The 26,866-nt window shown below is 44.7% G+C and overlaps 1 protein-coding gene across 1 annotated transcript in view; it reads right to left on the bottom strand.

Annotated features, from left to right (window-relative positions):
* Window positions 1–25,747, bottom strand: part of LOC126527516 (uncharacterized) — a 108,511-nt gene extending 82,764 nt beyond the window's left edge. The window contains exon 1 of the mRNA XM_055068707.1: window positions 25,516–25,747. Within this exon, the coding sequence (XP_054924682.1) occupies window positions 25,516–25,630 (115 nt within the window). The 5' untranslated portion in view covers window positions 25,631–25,747. The remainder of the gene's footprint in view (window positions 1–25,515) is intronic.
* Window positions 25,748–26,866: the final 1,119 nt, after the last annotated feature.

The raw sequence follows: 26,866 nt of genomic DNA, 5'->3' as shown, positions 1-26,866 counted from the left end.
CGGGAGTATGACCAAGCATGATTTTGGCGGGAATATTACCAAGCGTGAGTTTGGCGGCAGTTAACTAAGCATGAGTTTGGCGGGAATTTGATTAAGCAAGAGTTTGGCAGTAGTATGACCAAACATCAGTTTGACAGGAATATGGCTAAGCATGAGTTTCGCGACAATATGGCCAAGCATGAGTTTGGCAGGAGTATGGCCAAGCATGTGTATGGCGGGAATATGGCCAAGCATGTGTCTGGTGGGAATATGACGAAGCATCGGTTTGACGGGAGCTTGACGAACCCACAGGAAAACAGGAGTGATTTATTAAGTGATAGTTAATGTACGCTGCTGCGTCAAAGTGAGTAACATTTGCCTCGGTTGTTTGCGGCCACATTCTATTTCGTCTTGTGTGAGTTGTTTAGCCTCTTTAAAAGCTGTTTCAGCGTCCCTTAATTCCTAAAAAATAATGAGCGAAGAGTGACGAGCCGAGCATATCAACATTGATGATAAACTTTCTAGCTGTCCTGGCGAATTTCCGTGCAGTTTGTATGCTGCTTTGACGCGTAAGCCATAGAAAATAAAAGTTAGAAATTATGACACTTTCTTTGATGAGATTCAACTCTGGTACCTGGTTTATTTTTTCTGACGGCCTCAACAACGCTTCAAATTTTCCGTAGTAAAACTAAAAAGTAAATTCCCGGGTCTAACATACCAAAATTACGATTTGCTTATAAGCCATGCCGTAGTAGGGGACTCCGGAATAATTTTCACCACCTGGTTCTTTTCAGCGTGACCCCAATGTACGGGACACAGACGCTCTTGCATTTCGCCGCCAGCGAAATGCCGCGGCCAAGGCCGTGACTTGATCGCGTCATTTCGTGCTAAGCAGCGCAACAACACAGTCCTGACTAAGATTCCCCAGGACTAGTCCCAGTCCACACACACAACTTTACGAGAAATTGTGTGGCGAGGCAGCGATCACCCTTACTCACTTGCGCGAGCATCGCAGGTGAAACGGGCAGAAGGTGTGGGTTCCACTCCCTCCGGTAGCAAATTGCAACTTCGTATGCTTTAATTTACCTGTTTCATATTATTTTACATTTCACTTAACACGAACTCGTATTTACCCTATGCTTTCGTGGGATCCACTGTTCTGTTGATTTCCTATGTTTGTAACTAGGAAAAAAAATTCAGTCCTACAATTCTCTTTATACTTTTCGTACAATTTGAGGAAGAGTGGCCGAACAGTAAAGTTAATTACAGAATGCAGGGGGGCATCCGGTCTGTCCAGGGACGACGTTATTGGGGACTTGTGAAAGCGGCCGGCAAAGTTTCATGCCTACGAAAAGGAGCGAGAGAGAGAGAGAGAGAGAGAGAGAGAGAAAAGGATGTGTAGAAAGGCAGGGAGGTTAACAAGAGGTGGTTCCGGCTAGCACGACCAGCCTTCGGAAATGAGGCATTGAGAAATACAAACGGCCGAAGGCATCGTAGCAGAGAGGAGCTCTTGTAGTCCGACGGTATAGGGCCTCCGGAGTCGTGCCTCGCGAACAAATGGGAGCAAAGACGCGTGAACCCCCACGCGTAGCCTACAGGCTACAATTAGGAGCGATAGCCTTGGCGCAGTGGCATTGGGACAACGTGCTCCGGTCTCGCAATCTCACGCAATTTGCAGTGACACCCTTCTCACCGTTGTTACCACTGAGACAAACTCCAGACAGGAAAATCCCAAATTGTTCGTACCGCGACCCGAATCGAGCCTTGCAGGAGATAGCTGTGCTTGTGTTGCTCTGAATGAGGATTTGGGAGAATGTTACGATTTATTCGTTAGGTCATTCTTTCTGTATTATCTTGTTCGCGCAGTCTGGTAACGGTTGTTTCGGTGAGGTGACGACAAAATTGCTTGCTTGCATCGACGTCATGCGCAAGTATGCAGATTCGCTCATCGTGCGGCTCATTTGATATGCATAGACATGCTGCGAAAAGTGGCCGGTGTGCGTCAGAGGTACAAGGACGATCTATGTCGTGCAGGATTACTTTTGCTTATTACTTTTGCGCCAGCGATACGAAATTCACGGAGAAGCAATATCAGCTTTGTTTAAAATATGTATGGAAAACGTACATGTTTGTTTGAATGCTTAGCGAAATGGTTGGAAATGGCGTGAAATGGATGACGCAGCACAATCTTATTGCTTTGCATGAATACCACGACCCCGTGGAATTCATGATGGAAGTGCTACAGAATTTTTCAAACTTGAATACATACAGCCACTCTTGTTCAAAGCGCTTTCTTCGTCGCGTTTGTAAGGGATGCCCTTTTTAGGGTCATGCTGTGTTTGATTCACGAGTTTCGTATAAACCTAGATTTATCTGCCTGCGTATGTAGTTATTGTGAAATTTGGGATGTACAACAAGAGGTAATTCAGTACATTCTAATTTCAATATATATTTATTTTCAAGTATTTTCTCCCTCTCTTGTGTTACTTTTTTATTAAATTGCCTTCTGAGCATCTATATTATCCTAAGTTTCTCGCAAAATGAATAAAACGAACAATTGTGAAGAGTGTACCTACAACAAAGCTCTAGCTAAGTATATAAGAAAAAGGAGGAGAAAGGCAGTTGAACAATAGTTGGAACTATGACACAACAACGCATAGCTCGGATAATAATAATTATAATAATTACACTAATAAGAATAAGAATAATAATTCCTGTACGAGGACGACAGTTGCATTTCTACAACAACATTTGTATTTAGTATCTGCTCAGGAACATTACTTTTTGTGTATTTCTGTTGCATATGCGTATATAAACTTGAAAAGGTGTCATCGTATTTTTTGGAGTTGTTCTTTTCCTCGCTTGAAACGTTTGCATCGCTTCAGGCGTACTATCAGAAAAGAAGGAAATGCAGTAGGTGGCGGCGTCTGCAAGTGGAAACCGGAACTTTGAACACAGTGAATATTGTGGAACGCAGGTACTCTATCCCTGGTATTTTTCATTTTCTGGTAAAACCAGCCGACCCACGATTTTCTCCACCCTGCACAAACTTTATCAAAACTGGCTTAAACGCGAATTTTTCCACACCCTCTGCCCCCCCCTCCCCCCCTTATAAACGCAAATAATAAATGGAGGTGTTGCAAAACCAATGAACGCTGCACACCTTGTCCTACCCAACGCTCAAGATATGTCATATTGGTAGTAATGCAACTATATACACGTGGCCCCCCATGGTTGCTCAGTGGCTATGGTGTTAGGCTGCTGAGCACAAGGTCGCGTGATTGAATCCCGGCCACGGCGGCCGCATTTCGATGGGGGCGAAATGCGAAAACACCCGTGTACTTAGATTTAGGTGCACGTTAAAGAACCCCAGGTGGTCGAAATTTCCGGAGTCTTCCACTACGGCGTGCCTCATAATCAGAAAGTGGTTTTGGCACGTAAAACCCCATAATTTAATTTTCTTTATATACACGTGATATATGCTTCCTGATGGCTAAACTCTCAAGCGAAAACCAACACATATAATAGATCCAGCGCCCGCCATACTTAAGGGAAGGAAAGCTACTTTGCGTTTCATGCAGCGTTTGGATGAATACGACAATGACCCATCACATCGCAATTCCCCCACATCTCATACGTATAGACCTGGCGGTACTGCGCTAGTAAGCGAACGCAGCACTGTCACTGCTCTGTACTTCCAGCAGTAGTTGTGACGTAGATAGGAGTCTGCTCAGCTGTGCTTCGTTCAAATAAAACATAGCTGATTCAGCTGGTTGGATCATTTTCCTGTGAGAGCGGGTGGAGGGAAGTAATGAAACAGGAGGTGAACAGACTAGGATGAAAGGCCGGACCAGATAAATTACGTCAACAAGGGCTCGTAAACAAGTACGAGCATGTCAACTCTTTCGAAACTCGTTTGCATGCAATACCTATCATTTTTTTTTTTTGCTAAATAGATTACAGAGCACAATGTAACGAAGCGATCGGCATACGCGTATCTATTTGGTGTTTTTGTTTATATGGTTTCTTCTAAAAAGTTACACGTTTGCGAGAGTGATATCGCTTGTTTAAATACCATTGTGTCGAAAAAGAGACCATTGCATGTGTTACTCGTTTTTGAAGGTTACCAGCATAATCCCGAACTTTCGGCTGCCAGACAGTAAAAAAAAAAAATTTCTCAACACTGTTTTTCTTTAAAAGAAAAACCCAATTTTGGCCTTTCCGAAATGAAAAAAAATCTAGAAATCCGAAAACGAACGACGCAGACTACCCATGAAACAAAGATTATGCTTGCCGGTAGCTGATGACGTCAGCCCTGCTATGTGTAGGTTGCGCTTGTTCAGATCAGGCGTACGAATCTAAATGCAATGTCAACAACAACGACGACGACGACCACAATAGCAGCAACAAAAAGAACAGTAATATTCAGATTATGACGAAGAAGCAGAAATACGTTCCAATAAAGATCTCTGGTAAAGCAGTGCGCGCGTCTTGCGAAGGTCGATTACGTCGGCACGGTACCTCATCTTCACGTTCCAATTAGTACAGCTGAAGTTCGCTTCGACGTCTGCAGTTTGCTTTGGTTTCCTTCAGTTTCCAGCGATGTCGGTAAAACAGACATTTCTCGTACGACTTCCGCGCATTTCTTTTGCCACGCCATGACGAGGGAAGTCCCGGCACCGTTTTCCCGCATTGGACGTAACACAAAGACGCACGCAACTACCACCGACAAACGCGCTTCCATATGTTTCCGCCCTGCAGCAGGAGAGATTACGCTAGCCTATTTTTGGAAATCATAACGAGTGCACGTGCTCAGCCCAGAACGAATGCACAAATGTCACGCACGCTCGTAATGTCTCCAGATAAACAAGAAGGGGGGGGGTCTGTCGTCGATGCTGTTCCGCGAAGGACCCTTTTCGACTAGTCTGCACGGTACACCCGTAAGCTTGGCAGGGGTCCGGTATATTGATCTCTTGGCAGTAATGTATGTGCAGCTATTTTCTTACATATTTTACGCAGGCACTGAACCGAAAATTTTTAGCATGTACGTAAAACCATCGAGCAATTATAATAGGAAAATAAAAGAAACGATCAAAATCTAAACGACAAGAGTACAAATTAGCACATCTAAAACCAAAGGAGTGGTGATCTCCGCTTACGTTCCGGCACTGCTATCTTTAATTGTTAACGCCAGGCTTAAAAAATGCAAAAAGATTTTACCATCAAGCAGAGTATGCCAAGGAAACACAGAAGTTATTTAGCAGAGTGCGGCATGCGATGTAATCTTTTCGTTTCCTGTTCTATATAATTCCACACTGAAGCAACTGAATGGACGTATGGAGTAATTCAATATATCGGAGGCGGCGCTATAGACATAAACTATAGACGAATTCTTCTGAATTCGTCATTCCGTGATCCGATCAGGAAGCACTTATTCAAGGTTGCAAGAGTTCGGGTGCCTTTACACAAGGCCTAGAAACTTTATTTTTTCTTCACCGGGCAACGGGATTCGCTTTGGCTACGAGATGTTCCTCTTGCATTTCGAAGCACGCCAGGTGTTTGCGGGCTGCCTACGCATGCATTTGCGCAATAGGCTGAACCGGAAATGTGGAGCCCCATTGTTTATTTACTTTAAAATGCGCTTCGTCAGCGCGTTAATGCCACCCCCCCGGCCCCCCCCCCCCCCATTTTGTTGAGTTTAATAAAACTAGAAGACTCCACGATTTGGCTGGTTGACCAGATACCGCTGTGATAGCCGAGGAGAACAAAGATTTTCGTCCATTAATTAGTTTACGCAAACGATTTCCGGCACGTGAACGTCACTTACAAGGTATTGTGGAATCGCTAGTACGCTCTGTAGGGACTGGTCATTCACTGACGTTCCGTCTTACGTGTGTTCCACGTTTAATATTCGTTACGCGAGCAATACGGTTGCGGAGACTGGGAAGCCTGTTTTCCTGTTTTACTGTTCTCTATGTGTTGCAGTGCTAGGCACGACGGACTCTACAAACCTCCAAAAACCACGCACACGGTCGAGCTTCTAAACGGCCTGCTAGGAATGTCGTATTAGCATAGTTACGTGACTTCAACGTATTTACCGACTTTAACAGAGCTGCCCCAATGCCGTGATTAGTGCGCTTTGTTGACCGTACTTATCTGTCTGTTTTCATTCCTTTTTTTTCTTTCAATGAACTCACGTATTTTGATGATGACTGTAGCAAAAGGGAAAATTATAAGAGAAAGGCGGAGAATCCAACCAACCTGAGCCCCGTTAGGCTCAGCCTGGTTGACAAGTAAGGTATATTTACACTTTTCCCAGTGTAAGGGCAAGCTAGGCAACAAAGAGGGATCAATTAGAACATCCGACTTGGAAACAAGAAAGTCACCACTTTTAGTCACACCCGGAAAGAGGGATTTCGCAGGTTTCTGCAAATGATTTATTTAGGCCACAAATCCACATATCGCCTCGGCTGTAGGCCAGTTGATCTGGTAAATGAGTCAACCATTAGAAGCGTGCTGGGTCATTGAAAGAAAAGCGTTTGACTACCACTCAAAGCAGCCATAGTTTGGCACGACGACAGAGAGGGAAGCCTCGCGACGAGAATTTCGGAGACGGCTGAGGCATACAGGACTTGGGTTTGAACCATGCCATGTGCGCCAGTAAAGCTCGATGCTGTGGCGACGTCTTACGGCCTTGTGGATTACGATGGTGATTAAAATACGATGGTACTGAACGACAAAAAAGCCTAAAAGTTTCAAAAACTACGATATAAGCTGTCCCGTTCTGCTCCTGAACGGGAAGGTTGCAGGCGCGTCTTCCGGCGCGTTTCAACAAGACTAATAAAAAAAGAAAACACTCTAGTAGCCAAATTTAAGTCCATGTTAAAAAACGCGAGGTGCTCAGAAGGTAATTCGGGGCACTCTGCTTTGGCATCCCTTGAATAAGTGTTGCTTTAGGACAGTAAGCGTCAAAAAAATAATAAATAAATAAATAAATAAATACGCTCTAAAGGTCGTCGCTGTAAACTTATCCCACGCGTCACGCTTTTTTAAGTCCAATGAGGACATAGCATACACAACAAACTAGCAAGACTAGCAACCGAATTAAGATTGATTGAGATGCACTGAAAGACCACTCTGCGGACTCCTTTCTGTTTTAACGCTTGATTGTTATCAGTTGACTTACATATTCTGTGTTTTTAAGCAAGTGGCACGCAGTCACATGACCATTAGTCACGTCTCAAAAGGGCCATCCGGATGCACTTTCGTTCCACACTCTCTTGCCGCGTAGTAAAAAATTCACCCCTGACCACATGGGCTCGCCCTCCACTGTTTTAAAGCGCACACTCCGGGAAGGATTTTTGTGACTACGTGAGCTTTTGTCGGCGACCTACGCAATAATTCGGTGCTGTGGAGTACGACTCGGCCTTGTAACCCCAACCAAAGATGCGTTTTAAAACAGCCGCGTCTAATGAACTTCTTGGGTCAGTGATGCCAGCGAAACGCTGACCCGTCATAAAAAGCGCACCGAGTTTAACGAGCGGCAATTATTTACCCTTGGTAGCCGAAAGTTCCACAGCGTTGTGTTTCTGACACCTCTGTATTCCGCACATATGTTATCATTCTCAGGCGAAAGATCAGCGATTTGAATAGGGGTCTTTCTTGTTGGAAAATCTGCGAGCAGTGGAATAAATGACATCCTGGACGGAATGAGCGATCCAGAGCAGACATCACCGGGAGCATAATCACCGTTGCCCTGCGAAACGCGAGTTGGCAAAACTTAAACCTCGCACAGAAGCATAAAATCTATACGGCTACCGCCAGGGTACTTGAGAAGCATTTGGGGTGGAGGGGGATTTGCTTATAATTTTGATAGCAATTACATGGACGCTCGAGTCCATTCGTACTGTTCGTGCCGTCGCCGTCACCGTGACGTCCCGCTATCGATTCACGGATAGCCAAAGCCACCTAGGCGGCTTTGGGCTGGCGCGCGGTCTGTTAGTGTGTCTTCAGAGACGCCGAGTGCGTTTGGCTGATAAATAAAAGAAAGCACAGAAAAAAAAATGACGCAGTGAAGATGACTCACCGTCAGCGCAACGCTTAACACTCTAGGTACCGGAATCAGGGCTGCGTTCCGCCTTCTGCTGCTGGGACAAGCGTTGTTTGTGCACGCTAGCGTTCGTGCTGAGCTGAGCGAAACCGGCAGTGGATATGAAGCTGTACATTGTCTAATAATTCACTGGGCATTCAGTAATGCCGATGGTTTCGCGTAGGTCTCACCTCGTGCACCAATGAGGGGCGATGCGTCTAACGCCATCTGGCGTCCTTTGTTGTTAAGGTGTTAAGGTCCTGGTCCTTTGGTGTTAAGGCGAAGTTAATTAAGACGCAGTTAGTTAAGAGAGTTAATTAGGGCACTCGAACCCATTACCTTTGGTGGGGGTCGTACCTTCGACCTTCGGTTAGAGTCGAACCCACGACCTTTGGCAGGAGATCACAAGTAATAAAAAGTAGCAACGCATTCGAATTCGAATGTCAAGTAATTTAATAAATGTTTCTTCAGCGCGTGGGCTTTCGCCTTCCCCCTGTTTGGCGTATGCTAACGTGGCTGCCCGTTTTTTTTAAAGAACGTTGACTGTTGAAACACATTATAGCACTTGCCGCTGTGCGCCATCACTATTGTATTCCATTGCTTCACTAGGGGCGCTGTCTTTAGCTTCTTTTGACATGCGTGAAATGCGTCCCAGACATACCCTGCCCGACAAGTGAGTTCTACTATGCAACGCCGATAAGGATTCAGGTGCAAGCAGTCTATAGAGGCAAGAAAAGCCAAAGGTAGAAGTATAACGTATCGTGGGTGAGGTACTGACGACGGAGCGGTAGTGAACGACAGTAAAGCGGAGAGGCAGAAGAAAGGCATGATTAGGAACGGACGCAGAACTTACTATAGGGTGACAGCGGGGCGATCTCGGACTGGGGCTTTAATGCGAACTGTAGAACAGAACAACAGGCTAGGTAAGAAAGCGAGCAGACTTGAATTTCCAGCGAATGACTGAGTGCCGAGGACGCTTGTTTTTAGCCGTAAACTCAAGACTCGTTCCAAACTTCGTCTCTTGAAGCGTCTGTTCACTCAGTCTTGTGTGATGAGGCTATATCGCGTCTACGAACGTGAGCGCTAGTGCAACATGTAAACTGCAATAGCACGGAAAGACACCTTGAAGCAGGCAAGCTGAGCTCGTAGTTTGGCAAAGGCGCGACAGGTTGATAGTATGTATAACGTTCTGGAACATCAAGTTGTCATGGATGGTTTAATAATGCTCCACTTGATGAGTCTGGATATCAGTCGAAACAAGACAGAAGTTGACCGGAAGACTGAGCATTGATAGGATCAACAGGGGCTAAACAAAAGTGAACAGAAGTTCCGCAACAGTCATAAACACGATTGGTCAACAAGGGCTACTCTGAAGCCAACGTTCTAACTAGGGGGCCTGCGTTTGTTAGGACATCGGCAAGTCTACGTGTCGGAATGTGGCTCCAGCGACACCTGTTTTACAACAATTGTTGTTCATCGAGGAACGTCAGTGATATGAAAGAGCTCCTTTCAATCATGAATAATCTTACGTCCTGCAAAACTTTATAGTTGGCCTATACGTAAACGGCATGAAAATCCCCTACCCGACATGACTTGTTCCCGTTTGGGCATGGTTGAAAAATCCGTGATCTTCGCTGGAAAACTACCAAACAGTCATGACATTTAATGTGTTGCCAATGCATATGAATAGCGCGCATACGCGTTTAGATCAGTATCATAGTTGATCGCAATTGCTGTACCAATTTACGCTGTCCTTGGAGAGAAGGAAGGTGACTAAATACTTTCGCTTTAATGAGGCTTTCGTGAGCAAAGGTTAGCAAACGTCGTATCCTACGTTACTTTTCTTAACTGTACAACGATTAAATCAGACACCGTCATGGAAACGTGACCGCGCTTTACAAGTTTTTGAAAGTACATAACCCAACATGCACACCAGATGCGTAATCGAAGTAATCAGTCAGAAAACTTTGCGTGACTTTCCTGTTAGCTGACCTATATATAAACTGTTATTTACGGCTTGCGAGTTTCCTGGTTGCCTTGCTTTGTTCGTTGTGCCTGTGCTTCTCGCCGTCGCATTTCAGACTTATTTCTTATCTTATCCCGTATCATATCCGTGATATTTTATCACTAGACTTCCTGTCATGAAAACGCAGATGTTGGCGCAGGGACAATTGCGGTTACGAAAGGGAATCTGTAAGTACACACCACGCCGAAAAGCGATGATTGTGTATGAATAATTGACTCGCGTAAAGAAAAAGGAAATAAATCGAGAAAGTATCATACCCCTGCCTTACTTGTTTTTTTACTTTATTGTTTTTATTTTCATGCACCGTTTACTCCTGAGTTTCCTGTGAAGTCACTCAAGAGTATCGTGAGAAGTTAACGCGCACAGCTACTTACTTTAAACTGGATTCATAAATTTCACGCTTTGAGTCGCCTGAATTGAAATGCATCTTCCTCGTAGAGTTAAGTATTTATAGATATGTTATGTTAGAACCCGCTATGATTGCTTAGTGGCCATGGTATTGGGCTGGTAAGCACGAGGTCGAGCGATTGAATCCCGGCCACGGTGGCCGCATTTAGATGAGGGTGAAATGCGAAAACACCCGTTTATTTAGATGTAGGTGCGCGTTCGAGAACCCCAGGTGGTCCAAATCTCCGGAGTCCCCCACTCCCGTGTGCGTCATAACCAGATCGTCGTTTTTACTCGTAAAAGCCCAAAGTATAATTTTAAATTTTTTTTTACTTTGTGGAAGGCGCGACGGGCAGTTCTTTATTAATGACGTATTTGTAAGTTATCTACTCCAGCACTCAATTTCGCTGCCTCTACATGCACAGTACATTGAGAGTGTGCAACTTAGAGAAGCATGGAAACCATACTATACTGAAGCTTACAGTTACTGCAAATATCAAAGTTTCATTTGTTCCTCTTATTTCATTAAACTTCCCGCGAAGTAAAAGAAACAAACCTTTCCACTCAAATGAGCGGCCGTAATTGTGCACATATGGCTTACCTCTCGCTAATCGTATTCGCCACACAGCGGTGCTGCAGTCGTGGACAAAGGTGCCAGCTCTGTCAATGCCGGCGCAAACAAGTAACTTTGTTTTTATTGTCTTGGAATTTGCCGCTTAAATTGCGTAAAGATCCTTAAAGCAGGATTACTAAAGGGCAACGCTCTGATGAGGTTCTCTTTCTTTTGTTCTTTGAAACGCGTACAACGGAACTTGAGCAAGGAAAGGACAAGCTCGGCACAGAGGACTTAGCGCCCAATTCTATGAATAACAACAACGTCGATGAGATTGTTAGCTGGCTTTGATGCGGATTGCTAATGCGTAATTGTTCTATGCAGTGTCGCGCAAAAAAAAAAAAAGAATGTGTCGCGAAAAATAAGCAAACGTACTCGCACGTTAGACTAACTTCCGCGAACGAGATTACGCCATCTGCTCACACAAAGCAGGTAACTTCGTCGCGAGTTTTCAGCCGGCAAGCTTCACCTGCCCACCGCTCCGGCTTCAGCTTAACTTTTAACACACAAGTGAGGACCAAGATTATCGAGTATGAGTTGCAAAAAAAAAAAAATTTGATAATTCATTTATTGCTCCCAGAAAGCAAAAAAACGTTGAAGAAAATTACCGGATATGCCGAGCACGCTCATATTCCGGGCAAGTGGCCCTATCGTGTACGAAACACACCCATGCACGCTCGAAGGAATTCCACTACTCTCAGAGAATCACCAAAAACAACGCGATACGCGATGCCTTTTCTCGTATAAGAACAGAATAGGAAAGAAGTGCGCACGCGAGACCTGTGTACTGAATTTAATTACTTCAGTAACAAAAAAAAAATCGAAATTTCGCTGGGTGCTTCGTGTAACTTGCTTTAAGCTCACGGAAAGCATAACGTAGTTCAAAGATAATAGACCGCGACATCTCCCGGAACTTGAATCAAAGGAAAGATATTCCGAGTAGACAGCCGCACTCCTGAGCTCAGCTGATTTGACGCATAACTGAAGCACAATGAGGTACAAATTAAAAAAAAAGATCGAGCTTCGAGCCAATTATACTTGCGCTTTGGCAAGAGCTTTAAGCGAGCTAACTCTGAAATAGATGAATCGACGAACCGTTATGAAGGACGTGGATTGTAGTGCATTAGTGCGTCGAGTGCTTGGTAGCTAATTGGAGACGATGACAGATTCGAAAATTGGGTTTAAAATATTCCACCCGACTTTCTCTCTTTTATTTCGAGCGTAAAAAGAAAGGAAGCTTCAATGGAGCGTAATTCATTTATTTTCGCGGGAAAAGAAACCTCCTGCATTCCGCCTCAGCTTTTTGATGCCATTTGCAGCACTAACAAGAATTCGCTTTCGAGCACTCGGGTGAGCAGGAGACTAATGGAAGGTTTTATGTGTGGGCTGATAACATTCTTACGTTTAGGCTGTTCGGAAGTACTGACTACTTTACTTCCGCAGTTTCGTACACGCTGGCCACGCTAAGCAATAATTAGGCCACGGTGAAAGCCATTTGGGCGAAGTTATTCATATTTTCCCTATTTCCTTTAGTTTAGGGTAGCATCAAAGGCCCCACATTTGAATTGCATTATTATACTGAGCGAGTTCGGAGAGTACAGCTTGTTCGAAATAAAAACAGGAAACAAGAGAAGTCGGAGCAAGGTACACAAGCAAAAATATTTAGCTATACACAAGCACAAAAGCCCTGCTTTAGAACTTGTTCGACTTGCTACCAATCGTGCAGGGGCGCAAACTCTGTACCACGTACCGCATTTACTCGTGTAATACCCACACTTATTTTTCTTTTTTTCTTTTTTTCACCGGTTGCGCGCCATGCACCAGGCAGTCTTATGGCTACTCCATGAAGTCTCCAACTGCCCTCCGACAGCTATGCAAATGAATGCAACCACTGCTGACCGACTATGAACGCGTTTGCGATCCAGATAAATTTTTTCGGACGCGGACGTGGGCCACCTCGTAGTGGCTTGTGCGAACTAATCAGCACGCGAGTACGCGCGTCACTCTTAGAGATTTTTTTTAGAATATTTTCGCTCTCTAAAGTAGGAATGTGGGCCTTACACGATGGTAGGCCTTAGAGGAGTGAACACGGTATTCTGTTTCCTTAAGACGTTGTCGTGTTCAACGATGCCGGAAAAGCTATCATGACTAAGAGCCTGACTGAGAAAATCAACCAGTGGGCTTGAAGATTACTATGCCTTAAAAAACTTGGTTCAGTGCATACTTAATTCCCAGTAAACATCGAGGCTCCAATCAACGATGTTGGAGGCTTCCGACTTGGCAGTTATATAAACCCGATTTAGAGCACGGGTCGATAACGCAACACCATACTCTGCGTCTTTCGTCACGTTCAACCGCGTCGTTGACTTCAAGATCGTGTTCAATGTAGCAAACGTTTTTTGCAGCATGAACCTGTTCCTTGCAAAAGTGGCTTCGAGCACCAGGACTGTCAAGTTCGCTAACACTTTCGGACTGAAACTTTGGTTGCGAATGATGGTGGCGCATATCTTGCTTTTTTTTTTGATATATTGAAAGCAATAGCGACCCTCACTGATCTTTTTCTCCTTTTTTTTTGCGTTACGCTTATAGCTCCTTACGCTCATAACATTTCACCTACAAAACCACGTGGATATTCGAACGTTAATACGAATCGAACGCAATGCTTCTGTTTCACGGGGAAGTACAGGACACAAGGTTGTCATGTTCAATTTCTTTGAAGATTCGATTACAGCCAGATATACAGGGCCGCCATTGTTGCAGTGTGCCCGCCACAGTAATGTATCATACGCCTGTTCCATATACCGATAAGACTGTTGCAATATCCGCTGTAAGCGAGCCAACGTCAAGGGAAGGGCTTACTTGTTGCTAACTTGTAAGTGGCTCGGCCCAGTAGATTTCCAAGGGACTTCTGCTTTATTTTAGGACAGATGGCGTGCCTTGCGAGTCTTCTCAGCAAAACAAGTTATGAAACGTAGCACATGGCCAAGTCTTTATCTTTTTTACATCCCTGCAGCTGATGTAGAGATGATGCGTATCATCTATACTATAATGACGTTCCGCATAGGTTTAAGTGGCACGCTTTGTAAACACGCTGCGCTACTTGTAAAAGCCTGTTGCTCAGTGGCTATGGTGTTACGCTGCTGAGCACGAGGTCGCGGGATCGAATCCCGGTCACGGCGGCCGCATTTCGATGGGGGCGAAATGTGAAAACACCCGTGTACTTAGATTTAGGTGCACGTTAAGGAACCCCAGGTGGTCAAAATTTCCGGAGTCCTCCACTACGGCGTGCCTCATAATCAGAAAGTGATTTTGGCACGTAAAACCCCATAATTTTTTTTGTAAAAGCCTGCGTGGTACGCAACGAAGGTGTTCCACTTAATGCGTTAAGCAGCTCCCCGGAAGGAAGAGCCGACCTTTAAGGATATTTGTTCCACAGAGTTTATACCTTATATTTTCTTTTTGCGCATACGGTCCAGTTACTCATAGGAACTTATTTGGATCGGGAATAAGAGTGTATTGTGGAAAGCGACATGAAACTAATGCAATTCACCACGTGAAACGGAAGGAACGTGCCCTTTCTTCACTGCAACCAAACAACGCAACTTGCGTGCTTGTTCTACTGTTATGCGTACCGTGCTTTGACGTTTCGCTTGCGTCACAGTGCGAAAGCATAAGCGGGGTGACGGGATGCGCGTTCGTCTCTAAGGCCGGTTGATATTCGACAATGTAAAAAGACCCTAGTGGGGTGTCACGACCCGGGACACACGAATTAGACTGGTTTAGGCACTATCTCGAAGAACAACGTCTGCTGACGTTGCCTTTCACTGTGCCTCCTCCCAAGGAACCCGGCGTTTTTTTTTTTTACAGCGCTTAGCTTTCCATGAGAACTGACCGCGGTTCTTCGTGTTTAGCTGTTTTTGTTCGCCGATACCGAAGGTGGCGCAGCCTAACGCAGCGATAAGAAAACCACGTGGTGGTACCAGTGATAAAGGGGGTGTTCGCCCATTCTTCATTCTTTTTTTTTTTCGGCAGCAAGTGTTTCGTGTCGCTGTAATTCAGACACTGCACCCCAGTGAAAGACGTTGCCGCTCGAGATGCATCGCCTCTGGTTGAAGTCGCTCGAGTCGCGACTTCGTCGAGCGGACTGTCACGCAACAATTTTGCGTGTATTTGCGAGCTTCTTTCACGCTCGCAAAAAAAAGAAAACGCTTTTATCTTGCACGTACTGAGCAACCGAAAGCTGTGTCGGGAGTTTTTCGTGTTGCTCTACAATGTTCTCACTGACACTTTTCCTCTAATTATAATATTTGAGAAGTTGATTTATTCATTAAGACTAATAGTGTAATTAGGTGCAGTCCAAATAATACTCTCATTATCTCCAAGTGACTGGAAGCACGATAACCTTGGTTTAGTCCAGCTACGTGGCGTTTGCTTGTCTTTAAACCTTTGCGCATGATATTTGGGAAGCCCTGCAAAATGTAAATACCCGACACGTATATTATGGCGCCCGCTCTCCTGCGCCACCTGTTGCTGAAAGCGCGCAACTTTAGCGAGTCCTCCCTCCTTTGGAGGCCTATTCATTCATGCCTCATATTCTTTAAAGGTGTTGCATATAATCTGCGGCGGGTGCAAAAGCTGGGCGAGCCGATGTGGCTGGTGGATTGTTTTTCGCTGTGCTCTCGCGCACCTTACGTAGCGTAATCAAAATTTGGAGATTCGTTGAGGCTTTCGCTCGCCGCAGCAATACTGCCACTCTTCGTCTCGTCATTGCTGTGATAGCAAGTTTCCGCGGCCATCGAGTGAGATCTGATCATTTTTTCCCTCTGCGCCCGTGACAGCATGCTCGCTAACTTAATAAGAGAAATTTTACTGCAATATGTTCGGCCCATAAAACTTGCTTCGTGTAGTTCTCTAGCACTTTACTGCCGCTATCAATGCTTCGCCATTCGGGCGAAACTGCGTCTTTTTATTGCTTTTGTTCAGGCAATTAATTAAAAGGCAGGCACTTCCACGAAGGTCCCTTCCACTCACTCTTGTGCGAGTTAGAATTTCGCAATGTGCTGAGGAATATCGACAAAAGCTTCTTAACAATTACTGGGCACACTAATGAGGACCTTTAAGGTAGCAAATACGTACCGCTGTTTCAAGAAACGGCTTCAACAACGCTCTTGAGCCGCAATGGTGTATGAGGTAGTTCAACCTCTTATTACGCGTGCAGTCCACAGAGGGAATGCCTTCGCCACGAACCTGACCAGGTGGACGACCAACCGCTATCGGAAAAAAAAAAAAGAATTTTACACCATCGAAAGGACCTACCGTCACAGAAGGCTGTGCAAGCATTATTGCGCTTTTTGAGATCTACCGGCCTTTGTGGACGTCTTTAACTGGAACGCCTCTTGTGTGTGTGTGCCTCCGTGCGTGCGTTTTTTTTTTACGTTTTCCTGTCTGTCCTTTTTCTAACCCCTATCTCCCATCCTCAGTGCAGGGTAGCAAACCGGAGATTGATATCTGGTTATCCTCCCTGCCTTTCCTCTTTATCTCTTTCTCTCTCTCTCTCTCTCTCACTCTCTACGTATTACGCATTTACTCGACAATCATTAGAGACAGAATAGCATGCTCTGCTCCTGTGCTACATGAAGAATGCTGTAATCTAGGCGAAACAATTGAAAGGTTGCTGACCAGGAGCTTTCGCATATGTCTTGCTGTTCCACCTGCATCTGCCAGCGCTTTGGTAATTGCTGAGTCCCGCCAACCAACTTTTCATGCACTAAGATCTGCCGAAACTTGTCACTTGTTTCGTTTGGCTACACAACACGCTAATCATACACTATGCCAAGACCTCCAGGATAGAACCGTTGTACGCATACATGAAGAAATACGGCGGTGCAAAACCTACTGCCTGCTTACGAATACTGGCCTACTTGCGCAACTCACCCCGCATGGCGACTAGCAATTCCAGAAATAGTCACTTCGATTCCTCGCGCAGGTGGCAAATGTGATATGCCCGTAGTTGCGACGAAGTAATAAACTTTATCACATCTTTACACAAAGTACGTGGATCCCGTTCACGTGCAAATCGGTGGATGATGCGGGAAACAAAGCTCTACATTTGCGTTTTATATACTTGCATACCTAGAAAATAGCTAATAAGCTTTGCCACTTTACAACGTCCGCAACTGCAGAACTTTACGCAATACTTTCTGCTATACGTTACACATGTCAGCAGTCAGAACCACTTCGTTGATTAATTCGTAGTGATTCAGAAGACTCGTTGCTGTGCTTAAAAGAAATCATCTTAAGTAAAGCAAACAGCACATTGACATACGAAATACTGAAGGCATACGCCATAGAGAAAGGTATACGACACGACGTAACTTTCCAGTGGATTCCAAGTCACTGTGAAATCACGGGAAATGTAACAGCTGATCACATGGCAAGCGCAGAACATCAAGAGACTGAAATATGAGTACTTTCTCTAGCGACGAGGCGATGCACGATGTCTATTGAACAAACTATGCGTTAGACTGTCCACGGAAACATGGTTCATAAGTGATGCTCAGAACTCTCAAATATATAATGTAGATCCTGGAATAGAATCCCGTATTCTGTTTAAATGTAGTCGATCTCTTGAAACAACAGTTCACAGGCTTCGACTAGACACTGGCTATACTAAAAGCTTCCTGTGTAGGATAAGAAAAAATTAACAGTGCTACATGCTCATGTGAAGAGGCTGAAGAAGACATCGAACACCTTCTTCTACATTGTAAAAATCCCAATTCTCTCCGTAAGAATCTCTCGAAAAAATTACATGGCTTGGATAGACGGCCGCTATCCTTAGGAAAACGTTTAGGTCCATGGACAACAGAAAAACTTTAAATCATCGCTGTGCGCGCCTTAGAATTTTTGGACGAATCAAAAGTATCACAAAAATACTAAGTCATACAGTAGCTATAGCTCGCATTGTTATTACTTATAGGGACCCTTAATTTCATGTTCATTGCCTCTTCCTGTCCATGTAGCATTTGTATTTGTTGCATTTAGAGTGCGGCATTCAAGTGCCCAACATGTTCTGTGTGAATACCTTGGTTTTGTGAACATTTATGCTGTGTGAACTCATGTGTTGCGTGTGAACATTTCGGTTTTGGGAGTATTTATGCGACGTGAACACTTCTGTTGCGCTAACGTTAACTTATACTACAGTACTGAGACTTAATACGTGAATGTTCGTTCAGGTGTTTATTTGTCCAGTTTGGAGATTGTTGACACCTTTCCGACGATAACTATCACGCAAGAGAATAGGAGTAGCCGGCGCGACACATAGGCGCCAACCTATCCTAACCTATCCTTAAATACATTTAATAATAATAAAAAAGAATATATCCTATATAGACCACTTTTCATTATTGACTTGTCTCAAGCCTCCTACAATGGGCTATTCTCGGAGATAGTGCAGTCTCAAAAAATTGGCCGATATGGGTTGCGGGGCAGCTATCTCAACAGTTTCAGGCTACACTGTCTCCGAGATAGGTAGGGGACTAGACACATACCCAATGCGGAAAAGTGCTGGTAACGCGCTAAGACTTTCTATTTAAAATATCTTTGGATAGACCAGTGCTCTAGCCGGTTACGGACTACCCAGTGGCCTGTCTTGCGGGAAAACGGCTACACAAATAGAAACAAAGAAAGATACCGAAAGGTGCGTGAAGTATGTTATCGATGCTAATCACATTAAAGGAAAACGTATACACAGTAAGAAGCGGCTCAGCGATGAACGGCGCAACTAGCCATCGAATAATTTTCGAAGCATCGGGATGTTTATGTGTTGATGGCGTATCCTCATAGCGAAGCAGCGTTAAAACCACGTCTCGATGAACCGCTCAGGATGCGTTCATGCTTTTGATACCCGTGTTTTGACACCGCTGTCACTCCTAGCAATATTGTCTGGTACATCTATAGCTTTCCCCTATAATGCAAGCTTTTAGCTCGAGAAGTGCCTGTCAAGCTGCTCTTTCTGAGCTGCAGTATAAGTTTTTCGGTTGTTCCGAAGGGGAGTCTTGTTCGTTATAAGTATGTTCTAATGAGGCCGGCTTTGAAGGGAAATTTGGCTGTCTAAAAAAAGAAGACATAAAAAGATATCTCTTGGAAACTTTTAATGGCCCATTTAGGGTCACTAAGGGGCATAAGAAATGCTTCACGTATGTTCCTGCTAAAAGCACCGAAATTTTATCCAAACATCGTGGGCAGTGTGTTAGTGAACAAGATCATGTGACACTTTTCTTGGAGAAACATACCCATCAAGATTGCAGATTGAGCAACTAAATTTTGTCTTTTATTATTATTATTATAGTAGAAGTGGCCTGTCCATTCACTTGTGTGATAATTTTTTCCACCTTTTTCCTTGAGATTTTATATTTGTTCGCGCGTATTGATAATATGAGTACTTTATTGTTTTTATTCTTAAGTGTTCGACCATTAACAACATCCCAGACGTTTCATGGATGCCCGTACATACTTATTTAAAATCATCGCTGTGGGCCACGCTCTAGTTGGCGTACTCATACGACGCATTTTTTTTTTCCTTAATGAAGGTTTTAACCACTGAACTCTTTTTTTCTTTCATAGAATTCATGTAAGATACAGCTCTATCAAATAGTTTATGCTTTTCGTATCTTTCTTCCCCTCCGGTTTAAAATTTTAATCTTTTATTTGCAAGTAGGCTGTCGTACATCCTGGAAGCCGTTATTCGTTTTGACGTTTTCCTACTGCTCTGCGCCAACATAAACATTCGTAAGGTGTCCATTCATACACGAACGTGTGCGTATATCAACACGTCCGCGAGCAATCGGATAAAGGTTGAAGAGTGACGAGGTTATCTTGTTCTTATAACAAGTTGGGCGTTTTCTTTTAGGCTTGACTGTAACTGCAGCCTGAAATGCCGAATTAAAATGGAATCTAAGTGGGAAGTAAAACTCGCGAAACCTAAGTAATTTTCGTTGCAAGGCGCCGTGCAGGCTAATCCTAAGAGAAATGCCGCATTGTTAGCATGATGTTTTGTGCATGCCCTAGAAAGAACTCGTAATTTGCAGTAAATAAATACTGATTTATTGCACGTTCAGTCAATTTGACTATTTCGTAACACGAATTGAAACACCGGCTCAAAGCACAAGCACAAGTCATCACGAGCGTTAGCAGGCGGGGAACAAGAAATCCGAGGACGTCTAAGCGCTTTTTACGAGTTGTGAATGCGAAAGCAATAATGTCCAATAGAACGCCGCTGAGTGGTACTTCGAGTTATGAACTCCTCGCGGTCAAGCGAGCGCGTTGACACGCTTGGCGCGTTTTGATTTGGCCGTATACCGAGGCGTAGTTAGAACGGGCGAAGAGCTTGCACGGACAAGGAACGCGCGGATAACACAGGCTTCCGAGGGGGAGAGCGAATGTGACGTGCCGTCGCGGCGATGCCCTCTCCCCTCACTGAACGCCTGGCGCGCTACTGCACCAGCAGCCGTACCCTTTCGCCCGTTCGGCTCCGTCGAGGCACGCTCGTGGCATGGCGCCACAGAGAAAAGAAATTTAACTGTTGTTTCGCTCCTGCAGACGACAGACGTCTGCTTTTCCTCTCCATATAGGCCGTGTGACGTTTTTGCATCAAAATTAGGCGGAACGATAACTGTCCAATGATGCGTAGCATCATATGGCGCTGGGGGTGGTGCGGAATATGTTATGCGGGGTGATGATGTGTGGGGGAGGGGGAAGGGATTGCGTTGACGTAGTATGCGTTTTTTATTTATATATGCCTGAGGGGGGCGAGCAGAGAGGTGAAAATATTTGCAGTACCGAGCATCACGTACGTTTCGCACCACGCCGAGCGGCTTACAATGCTATGCCTATCTTCTACAGTTCCCGTTAAAGAAGTTTGCGCTTAATTTGCGTGATGCCCAGCGCGGTATAAATAACGCGTTAAGGCCGTCATAGGCAGCGCAGGAAAAAAAGAAAAGGGCAGCGCCTGCATGCCTAACTATAGCACGGTCGCGCCTTCCCACGTTTTCGGTCCCCTTTAGTGACTTTTCAACCTCATGGCTCGGATGTTGGCCAGGTTGTTCCATACTACTTGCTATGCCCGTTTAATTGTTTTCCTATTTCCTATTCCTATTCACGTGTGGCGTATGTGGAACGGGGAAAGCGTAAGAGCTCGTAGAACGTTTTGCGCCGGCAAGCTTAATTGTTTTCGAGGACGATGGGTCGCTTATCACTGTACTCCGTATGTCAGCTATCAACCGCGCAACCAATGCATTTCAACGGCGTTTCCTCGTCCTGTATTGGGAAAGGGGTTTTCTGGCTTCACAGGGCCTTTATCGACTGACTGGCTATATAACGCTAGGCATGGATATATATATATATATATATATATATATAATGTCCTTTCATCAACGCTCAACAAGTAGAAAAAATAATCTCATCAAACATGCTATCACCTTCAGCAACATTATCCTATATAGCAGTACTCAGCAAATTGCAGCGAAACGAAGCCACATATAGTGGACAGAAGGTTCAGTTTACCCGAAACTCAACATCCGTTCTGTTAGCATTGCCGCCACTTGATACAATTGACACCCGCCATGGTTGCTCAGTGGCTATGGTGTTAGGCTGCTGAGCACGAGTTCGCGGGATCGAATCCCGGCCACGGCGGCCGCATTTCGATGGGGGCGAAATGCGAAAACACCCGTGTACTTAGATTTAGGTGCACGTTAAAGAACCCCAGGTGGTCGAAATTTCCGGAGTCCCCCACTACGGCGTGCCTCATAATCAGAAAGTGGTTTTGGCCCGTAAAACCCCATAATTTTTAATTTGATACAATTGACAAAAAAGGTGGCCTACAGAAGTACACACTGTAGACTCTCGGTTAGGACTTGAGACTGACTCCAACCAAATAACTGAATTTTATTAGCCCGACGTTTCGGAGCCCATTCGGCACCAAATAACTGAATTTTATTAGCCCGACGTTTCGGAGCCCATTCGGCTCCGTTTCGGAGCCGAATGGGCTCCGAAACGTCGGGCTAATAAAATTCAGTTATTTGGTTGGAGTCAGTCTCGAGTCCTAATCAATTTCCCAACCAGACAGGCAATTCTGTCGAAATGTTCAGCTTCAAATGTAGACTCTCGGGTACCAAATATATACGCGAAAAACATTCGCGAATATTTTCCACTTAGGAAATGGAATGGCGCGGTGCATGAAATCACAAAATATGTGCAACGTCTTTTGACATATTCGAACATTTTACTTTAAAAAATGTAATTCACATAACAGATATCCGATAATATGTTCCAGTGAAGTATGAGCTGTTGTCCAGAAGAGTGTTCCACATACCTGAACCTACAGTAACTTGAAAGTTTAAATATGTGCGGCATTGCCCAAGAGTACCTAGGTACCTAGTACCTAAGTCTCGGCTCCTGGCATAACACGGTGGACGTTTCACAGGGTGTGACATCGTTGTGACAACAACGATACGTGCAGGGCGAACGCCAGTTCTCGCAACTGCTAGTGTTGCGGTGAATACGCATCACGAGATGTCGAAGTTAAAAGCGATGGTTTTAAATCTGCGGCGTGGTATCATCACTGCTATAGGCGGTTGCAATTTAGGAATGCAGAGGCAAACTACTGTGCTATCTGACTCGAATAACAATTGCGTTCTCTCGCTTACATGACGTCACGGCAGGGATAAATTTTATTGAGTATTGCGGTTCAGAGAAGCAAATTTTGGATTCAGGGAAGACCGGAGCAGGGTAGTCACATGGGAAGATGCTGCAGAGGCCTTAGGGTTCGTCGTGTATATAAACTGAGCACACTATTTAGAGTGCTAAAGGCTAAGGACTCCTCCAGCAAAAACCTGCGCTGTACTGGTCTACTAGTGTTGGTCACATTGATGCGGCAAGTCACATGCACTTATATAAGCCCACATACCATCGTTTCCTCTGAAGAGGAAGGTTTACCTCGTGGTCAACTCTGGTGCTGCCTATAGAAATACATGTAAACTGCAAATAATTATTTCATTTTTTTTTTCATTTATTTCACGTGATCAATTATTTCACGTGATCAAAGAATGTGATTGCAGTTGCGTGTGACATAATAACCACCGATCAAGACAATAAATGAGTTCGTACCTTTGTTCGAAATTGCATGTCACCTCCGTGTCCTGTGCTCAACAGTTTCACTGGTCAACCACTTTGACAGAGTAAAATGGCACGTGATTTTTTTGGCAACAACGTTAAGACGCTGCGACGACCAAGCACCCTTCCTTAGACTTAGTCTACCGTTGTTCCAAGACATCTGTATCAGCGCATAGTGTCCCGAGACAAAATATCTAAGAGGCGCTCTGTCAGCTTTGTAAGTACCTTGCTCAGCATTAATGGAGCGGTTACTAAACAAATTTGCTATACTTTTATACCTTCTACTTTGTATCCCCATGCCGCCGGGTTCTTTTCTCAAGACAGGCTTTCTGTCACGTCCTACCTTTTATTTCACTCAAATAATCAATCACTCCATCAATCAATCAGTAAATTATTAATGAGAAAGTAAGAGTTGAACAACGACATTAAGCTGATTGGTCTAAGCAGAATGCATTCGGCAGTATATGATATTCAGTTTGACGGTGGTCAAGTAGGCAAAGCCTGCTCAAGTTCGCACGCTGTAGTACCTTCGGTTGTTTCAGTGTTTAATTTGAATTACCGCGCGCGGTATATGCGCTGTCACAACGCTTTTCTTTTCTTCTCTCTCCTTCTTACCTGTTCTTCCCCTTTCCCACTCCCCAAGTGTAGGGTAGCCAACCGGGCACGTTCTTGGTTGACTTCCATACCTTTCCCTTTTTGTTTATCTCTCTCTCTCAGTCGACCATCCGGAATGTATCAACTGCATTGATTTTTGTCCATGTGCTCCTTAAAAAGCAACACTTTCTGCCATATCTGCATGTGATTGACCATTCTATTTTGCATACGTTTCGTACCTCCTCCTCATAGCATACTTATGAAGGCGTCTTCAGTAACCAACATGAACAGTTCTTGAGTGCGCTCGGCTGTATCTAAAAAAAAAAAAAAGACAGCAGCAGTATGAAAATAAACAATGAAATTGTTTTGCATGCACACGCCACTAGGTCATAGCACCATATCATCTGTTTCGTGCCGAGCACAGTCCTTATAAATTGTCGCCGGTTAAAGAATAATCGTGTGAAGCTGCACACGCATTAGTGCATGCGAACGCAATAAGATACCTTTATTTAATACAAAGGCAAGCGCGTTACAGCTTCAATGAAAAAAAAAGAAACGAAAGCATTCCTGTACACATCGGGGGACGATGGACCACCTCCTTGGCGGCAACCTGCTGATTCCACTAACATTAATTTATTATGTGCAGCTACAACTAGCGTCTTTGTCAACGAATCATAAAACCCTGGATTTGTGATTCTAAACTCATAACGAGAAATTAATTAGGAGAAGTAAGACATCCACCCAACCATAGCGATTGCTACAAAGGAATCCTTTGTAGCAATCGGAGGTTTCCGCAGAATAATTACTTCCTAACGAGTAACCCTTGAAATAGTTCAAAAAATTGCTGCACCATAAAACTGTGGGTAAAGTAACTTTAGTTACGTGTTACATAAGAAAATACCGAACAGCTGGTGTCAATTTGTTCTCAGCTGCGATAAAGTAAACGAAAAATAGCACACAAAGCATTTCATTGGGTCGATCGGTTTCAAAGCACCACCAATGTACTTAATAGTAAAGAAAACTCCAAGTTCTCTAATTTTACGTCGTCTCCTGCGAGCAATAGGCAATTGTACAAGGGACGTTGCTGGAAGTCAACTACTTTTCAAAGTTCGAAAGTATCGTGCTAGCTGTGGGATTTGCAATCGCATATACCTAACGAGTTCACGGCAAGCTCAATAGCGTCACATAATGGTAGGTGTCGTTAGATTCCCTCGGTATAGCTTTTCCCAATTGCCTACCATTTGTTTTAACATGAGTGCCATTATTTATACATCTGTGGTGGAGATGGCGAAAAAGTCATCGCAATATTTCCTCAACTTATCGATTAAATAACTCATTTTTCTTACAATATTAGAACAAAGAACGTCCACATGCAGTATGCGCCATTTCCGGCAAGGAGTGTTACTAACTTGATGCTAAAGGTTTGCATGGTTCAGATGACGGACGCGGGGGACACCGACGCCCAAACACGAAACCTACAATGACCATGCGGTACTCTTTGTAGGTTGCGCAGGTCTCGGGTCCACATGTCACTGCCAACGCAACACCACCTAACGTAATTTGACAGCAGCGCAACATTCAGCGTCAGGCCATGCCATAACCTATTACCCCCTGCCAAAGCCGGCCTTTTAGAGCACGAAAAGGTTTCTTCGAACTTACCGTAGTCTGCTTGGCCAACGATTCCGGGTAAACTCCAAATCCAAGTGAATGCGATTAAAGCGATACTGCGACGATAACAACAAACACCTCGCTTGAATCGAGAACTCCTGGCCATTTGAGCGGTTCACAGCACGCGGCGTGCGCTAAGGCGTTCGTATTCCGGACTACGGAGGTACACGCGATGCCAGAAAGTTTCCTGAAGAGACACGCACGCCGAAGGCAGCAAGCTCGCTGTTCGATCGGGAAAGCAAGAGGTTCTCGGTCGCAGTTGTTTGCGCGCCCGAGCGCAGAGCCAAACTGAGAGTCGTCCCCGCTCTTCGCTCGCAGCGCCCCCTTGCAGAAAGCGTCGGTGGGAGCGCTCGCTGAGCCCGCCGTCACGACGAACGAGCGCCCATACATTGCTACAGTTAGACTCATCGTCTTGCTGGGTTCGTTTGTTAATAGTGCGTGATAAGCAGCCCAAACCATGGTTTCGTACTTAACACTCTGCGTAAAATCATTCCGTTCGTTCGTTTGTTTGCTTGTTTGTTTCTATGTTTGTTTTTTCCTCGCAGTTGACGTCTCAGATTCAGCGTATTGGTCGAGAATCTTCGGAATCGAGAACTTGCATTGGGTTGGAGAGAACGCCTCGGGTGATGTGTGCTGTCAAAGTTGTGTGGGCGTTTTCGAACTAAGCTGTGTGAGTTGATCTCAACCTTCACTGAAAATTACTTTAGAAGCATTCCAAGAGCGTTAGAAGCGCATTTCGTTAACCACGTACGATGTTTTCCCGATATTGTGAAAGAACTGAACGTTCAAAAAATTATCTTGAAGGATTAAGGAGCATAATATGGGTGACACGCTGCCATAGTTTCAAGAGCGTTAGGTAAATGCGGGCTTTAGCAATATTTCCTAGGGCAATATTTCTCTTGTGGAACTTTACGCTTCTCCCTATGCTATAAGTGCAAATTAGCTCGCGTTCAACTTGACAAGACGTCAAATTTTTAAATCCATCTACTCCCATTTGTATCACCGAGCCTAGATAGTATCCAAGCGCAATTTGTAAACATGCCTGCGTAGCGCGAACTGCTGGTGGTGCCTCCTAGTATTGCAAAACAATGCCACGTGCGTTTTTCAGTGAGCGGTGTGTTTTTGGAGCGCCATAGAAGATGGCTTTCGGCAAAATCAGACTGCCTGTTGTCCTGCCTTCTTTGAAAACCCCAGAGGGAACTATGACGACGGACCTGCTCCAGTCCGCATCATTGCTGTTGAGGACGCAGGTGTCCACCGATGACGAGGCGACGGATTCCTTAGAACATCGGCGCATAAGGGCGGTCGCTGCGGCGCTGGCGAATCGCGATGACCGCCCTTT

The sequence above is a fragment of the Dermacentor andersoni genome, chromosome 9, assembly GCF_023375885.2.
Source record: "Dermacentor andersoni chromosome 9, qqDerAnde1_hic_scaffold, whole genome shotgun sequence".
Taxonomy (NCBI): domain Eukaryota; kingdom Metazoa; phylum Arthropoda; class Arachnida; order Ixodida; family Ixodidae; genus Dermacentor; species Dermacentor andersoni.
The sequence above is the reverse complement of the archived record's forward strand: the minus strand, read 5'-3'. Positions and strand labels throughout refer to the sequence as shown.